This window comes from Tinamus guttatus, unplaced genomic scaffold, assembly GCF_059628265.1.
Source record: "Tinamus guttatus ecotype Peru unplaced genomic scaffold, ASM5962826v1 Tinamus_guttatus_pri_ptg000079l, whole genome shotgun sequence".
In the NCBI taxonomy this organism is placed as follows: domain Eukaryota; kingdom Metazoa; phylum Chordata; class Aves; order Tinamiformes; family Tinamidae; genus Tinamus; species Tinamus guttatus.
Genome location: NW_028288613.1, coordinates 158,898 through 163,791, shown reverse-complemented (window position 1 = coordinate 163,791; position 4,894 = coordinate 158,898). Strand labels below are relative to the sequence as shown.

The following is a 4,894-nucleotide window of genomic DNA, read 5'->3' as shown; positions in this document are numbered from 1 at the left end:
TGCTCCTGGTCTCTGTGTTCAGAAGGCAATATTCTGTCTTGCTAAATTGAACGCACAATGATTTCAAAAAAACAGTCTCACAACAAAATTGTGAAATAATATATTGTTTGGACCAAAAGATAGCTGGCAGTGCAGGAACAGTAGCAGATGCGGAGACAAGCAGCCCTCTGCTGCAAAGAACATTAAATGCTATGAATCGCAATAAGGGTAAAGTCACAGAGAATTGCTTTCAACCATAAAACTAGGGAAGTAAAACAAGAAAAGCAAGCAGGTGATCGAGGCTATGAGAACGTTAAAGGGTTTTAAACATAGTGGAACCACAAAATGCAGACAAAGAGAAGGCATTTAGGCTGCAACCAAAAACCATTGCTCATACAAACACGCTGAACAAAAAGAAAGCACAATACAACAACAAAATAACGAGATGTTGGTGTACAGTCGGTGTATTTGCACTGCACAGGAATGTGGATGGCACCTCCTCTGCTGTGTGCTGACAGCCGTACAACGCAGTGCCAGGGGTCCTGCGCCCCTTGGGCTGGGAATGGCAGCACGTGAGGAAACCGGAGCTCTTGTTGTGTGTTTTTCAAATGACACAGTTTTCACACTTGATTTTAAACACATACTGTGGCTCCTCTGCTGTCCTCTACAGGCAGCAGAGTGATGGGGACTCATACCTCACGGAGACCTGCTGGCCTTCTAGGTGGCTGTGATAACATCAGCCTTTTATTTGCAGTGCTTGTGGCTTTCTTTTTGAAACCATTTTAATGCCGTTGGGCATGCAAAAGGACTCTAACCTGTGCTAAGGGTCCTGAGTGGACCAGAGCAAGTGCAAATCCAAGGGGATGCAAGGCAAGTGGTGCCTCTGTTCACTCTTGCTCATCCCTGTCTACTTGTGCATCGCATGTGGTCTGTGTCCAGACTCAGTCTTTCGGGTCAGGAGCTCGTTTTCTTTTGTGGTTTTGGCCCGGTGCTGTCCTCTCATTGGAGCAGCAGGACCACAGTGCCCGTGCTCGGTGAGTGGGAATAAGGAACCGCAGCTGCTCAGGAATGCTGATGCTCAGATGCAGCCGCTCACAGTTTTCTCGGAAATACATGATTCACTATTACCTTCCTTGCCAACATGCTATCTGCTGTGACAACTTGTTTCTTGCCCTGCCCTTGCAAATGTGTCTCTAAGATGTGGCGGTGCACCTGTGAGCACTGGCTATACAGCTCAGCTTGCCTTTCTTCACCTAAAACTCTCTGAGCTGCTCTGCCCTGCAGCATCCATGCCGGGCCCGGCACAGCTCAGACGGGAGGGCTGTGCTGCGCATTCTCCCACTCTGTGGTGCTCCAGGTTAATCCTCAGAAGCGCCAGGATGCACACGGATGGGCACAGGCAGGATGGGACGTCTGCGCTGCCGCCGGGCGGGAAGGAGCTGCAGCTCCCGCGCGCGTGGCTGTGGAGGAGAACGGGGCAGGTGGGGGGCTGCATCTCCCCGGAGCCTCCCTCCAAGCAGCTCCTCTCCAGGGCTGCCCCTGGGAGTAGGAGGGAGGAGACTCTGCTCGCGCAACGGTTGGAAGCAACAAACAGCAGAAAGTGCTTCTAATCTTGAGCAGTGTTCATAAGTTACGAACACCAATATTACAAGACATTTGCTATAGTGAGAGAGAAAATGGATGCAAACAACTCAGGGCTGCCCAATCCCTCCACTGCAGCAGGCTGAGACCTTTTCCACCAGCCACTGGCCTCTGTCCAGCCCTGGCACTTCAGGCTGCTGGCCGCTGTGATGCTGGTGGTGACTGCGCTGTCACTGGTTGAGAACCTGGCCGTCATCCTGGTGACTTCCAGGTTCAAGCAGCTGAGACAACCCATCAACTACATGATCGTCAACTTGTCCGTGGCTGACTTTCTGGTCTCCTTGACTGGTGGCACTATCAGCTTCTTGGCCAACCTGAGAGGTTATTTTTACATGGGACACTGGACTTGTGTGCTGGAGGGATTCGCCGTCACCTTCTTTGGTAAGCTTGCTTTTGCTTGTGGCTGCATGCTACCTTTTTTTTTCCTGTGCCTTAAGGAGAAGTTTTCTTCAGGATTTTCTTCAGGCATCCTCTCCCCTGTGCCGCCAGGAAAAAAAAAATAGGGCTACAAGGATGATCAGGGGCCTGGAACATCTGCCATATGAGGAGAAGCTGAGAGAGCTGGGCCTGTTCAACTGGAGAAGAGAAGGCTGAGAGGGGACCTGAGCAGTGTCTAGAAGTACCTCAAGGGAGGCCGTGAGGAGGATGGGGCCGGCCTCTTTTCACTGGTGGCCACTGACAGAACTAGAGGTAATGGCCCCAAACTGAAGCACCACAAGTTCCACATGAACTTAAGGAAAAATTTCTTGACAGTGAGGGTGCCAGAGCCCTGGAACAGGCTGCCCAGAGAGGTTGTGGAGTCTCCTTCTCTGGAGATCTTCAAACCCGCTTGGACGCAGTCCTGTGCCACGTGCTCTAGGTGACCCTGCGTGTGCAGGGGGGTTGGACTAGATGATCTCTAGAGGTCCCTTCCAACCCTAAGCATTCTATGATTCTATGATTCTATGGCCAGCGGCTGTGAGGACACAGATGTAGCAGTGACACTTCACACCATGAAAGATCTCAGCTTCTGCTGTCTCTGTTTCCTGATTGCACAGAGCTTGTTAAGATCGCCCCAAAACAGGTAATCTCCACCTGTACCAAGGGTAAGAGCAACCTGTGGTGAGAGATCCTGTACAGAAATCCCTATATGGAGTGCCCAAGAGGGGTCAGCTCGTCTCAGCACGTATTGCAGCAGCCTTTCTGGGGTTATTCTGTAATATCAAGTACTTGAAAACATTGCCCATGGAGCATTCAAGGACTCATCTCTCAAATGATGAAGGTTTAAATTTTTCCTCTCAGAATTTCACTGGGTGAAATCAGTCTCCATCTCATGACTGCCCACATGCTTCTTATGTTGTTTAACGCCTCTGTAGAACTTTTATTCTTGGAAGTACTTTGTAAACATTAATTCACTACATCTTACTATCTCCCCCTAGAAAGATCCTATGTAAAATCATAAGAAAAGGACACAATCATTGGCAAATAAATGAAATTTAAGTTCCAACTCTGAACTTGTGCCAGAAGACTGCACTACCCACTCCTCTAACAGCTCATCCCTTAATGTCTAGATCAGGAGCTCCGTGGCAGTGTGTGGTGCGTAGTCCTTCTGTGGTATCAGAAGGATTTTAGGAGGAATCTTAGCAAATTTCTGAGCTTGATCCTTGACCTGGAAAGGAGCCCCATGGTTGCTCTTTGACACAGAAGAGATCTCTGCAAGGGGCAAGGATATTTAATCAGTTTGTGTGTGCATATAGGACCCATCCTATGGTAAAATATCAGGCTATCTTAGCATTCTGGTGACTAACTGGGTAATACCTGACTGATAAACTTATGATCTGAGGTTGTGAGAAGCTGTTGGTAGATTAGAGCTTGGAATGTGACGTTTCTTGCAAAGCTAGCATCTTCAGGACATGTCTGTCTCTATCAATTTGCAAGCTACATATAATTTGCAGCTTCTCAGAGTAGATATGAGTGAAAGCAGAAGTTGTCCTCAGACAAATGTCCCTGTCGCTGCTTGTGTTCATAGTCACTGTACTGTAGACTGATAAACAAGGCAAGTATGGGAAATTTGTGCTCTGAAGGAAATGTCAAAGTAAGTACACATGAATTGTGCATGCTCTCACAGCTTTGGTTGATAGAAGAGGCTGCTGTTGTGGAGCATAGCCTGCTTTTCAGTGCATCTCCTGTTTCTTCGCTGCAGGCCTTGCTGCCCTGTGGTCGCTTGCTCTCCTGGCCGTGGAGCGGAGCTTCGTGGTCTGCCTCCCACCAGGCAGCACGCGCCTTGCGGGTAAGCACATGGCCCTCGGCATCGCTTTCGTGTGGAGCTTCTCTTTCATCTGGACCATCCTACCCACCATGGGCTATCACTGCTGTTCATACCTGGCTTTACTTCAAAAGCATTAAAATTTCTTTGCTTAGAATAAAGATGTTTTGCTTATATCAGATTTTTATTCTTGTTCTATTTTACTAAGTTATGGTTTGAACATAAGGTATGATTTGACAAGGTGAGAGGTGCCCCGGCGCTGCGCTTGGGAACTTGCCTGGTCCCAGTGCAGCAGCCCCACTGCCTTAATCTAATTTTTATCCTTTATACTTCTGAGCAGAAGGATTGCTCAGATTCAAGTGCCCGGATCTGACCTGCGATTGATGGTATCTGAAGATACAAGTTACTCTACAAACAAGATCACGAGCTGCACACCTGAATTCACTGCAAGGGATCATGCAAGCCTTTATTTAATGCATCTCTCAATATTTAAGGAGGTGATTGCCTTTTACAGTATAAATTTGGCCTCAGTGAGCTTGAACTCTTGAAGTGCTCAATCTTAAACCCAAACTGTGACATTCATTCTGAGATCCTCATTCTTCTTTCACAGATTCCTGCTCTTCACCATTAATCCTGTGGGAACTGACTCAAATAAGTGAATAGATGTATATGCAAACATATATACTCTTGAAGTCAAATGTTTTGGAAATACAGTGAGGTAGAAAGGATAGGGAGTTGAATTACTATTTTTTAGTAAAGTACAGCTTTTGCTCATTAGCCTATTAAAATAGAAGTAAGATTTGAAAGCAAAAAATGCATTTATGACTCAGATTTTCTTTCATGCCTGTGTTGACCTAGGTTAATCACATGTTAATGATAATAGGTGAATTAAATCATGAGAAATTGGCACAAGTGTTAGTATTTAATTAAAAGCAACAGAAGTACTTTATCTCCTAAGAATCTGAGGATATATCGAGTACATCATTGCATTTCAAAATAAAGCAATCAAAATTTAAGCAACATAAAAGA

General features: G+C 46.6%; 1 protein-coding gene across 1 annotated transcript; it reads left to right on the top strand.

Annotated features, from left to right (window-relative positions):
* The first annotated feature begins 1,649 nt into the window (after positions 1-1,649).
* On the top strand, positions 1,650-4,413 carry LOC104574361 (opsin-VA-like). The gene is given in 3 exon segments (XM_010221617.2): positions 1,650-2,001; positions 3,803-3,973; positions 4,262-4,413. Coding segments are annotated over 3 exon segments (669 nt in total). The 5' UTR covers positions 1,650-1,655.
* Positions 4,414-4,894: the final 481 nt, after the last annotated feature.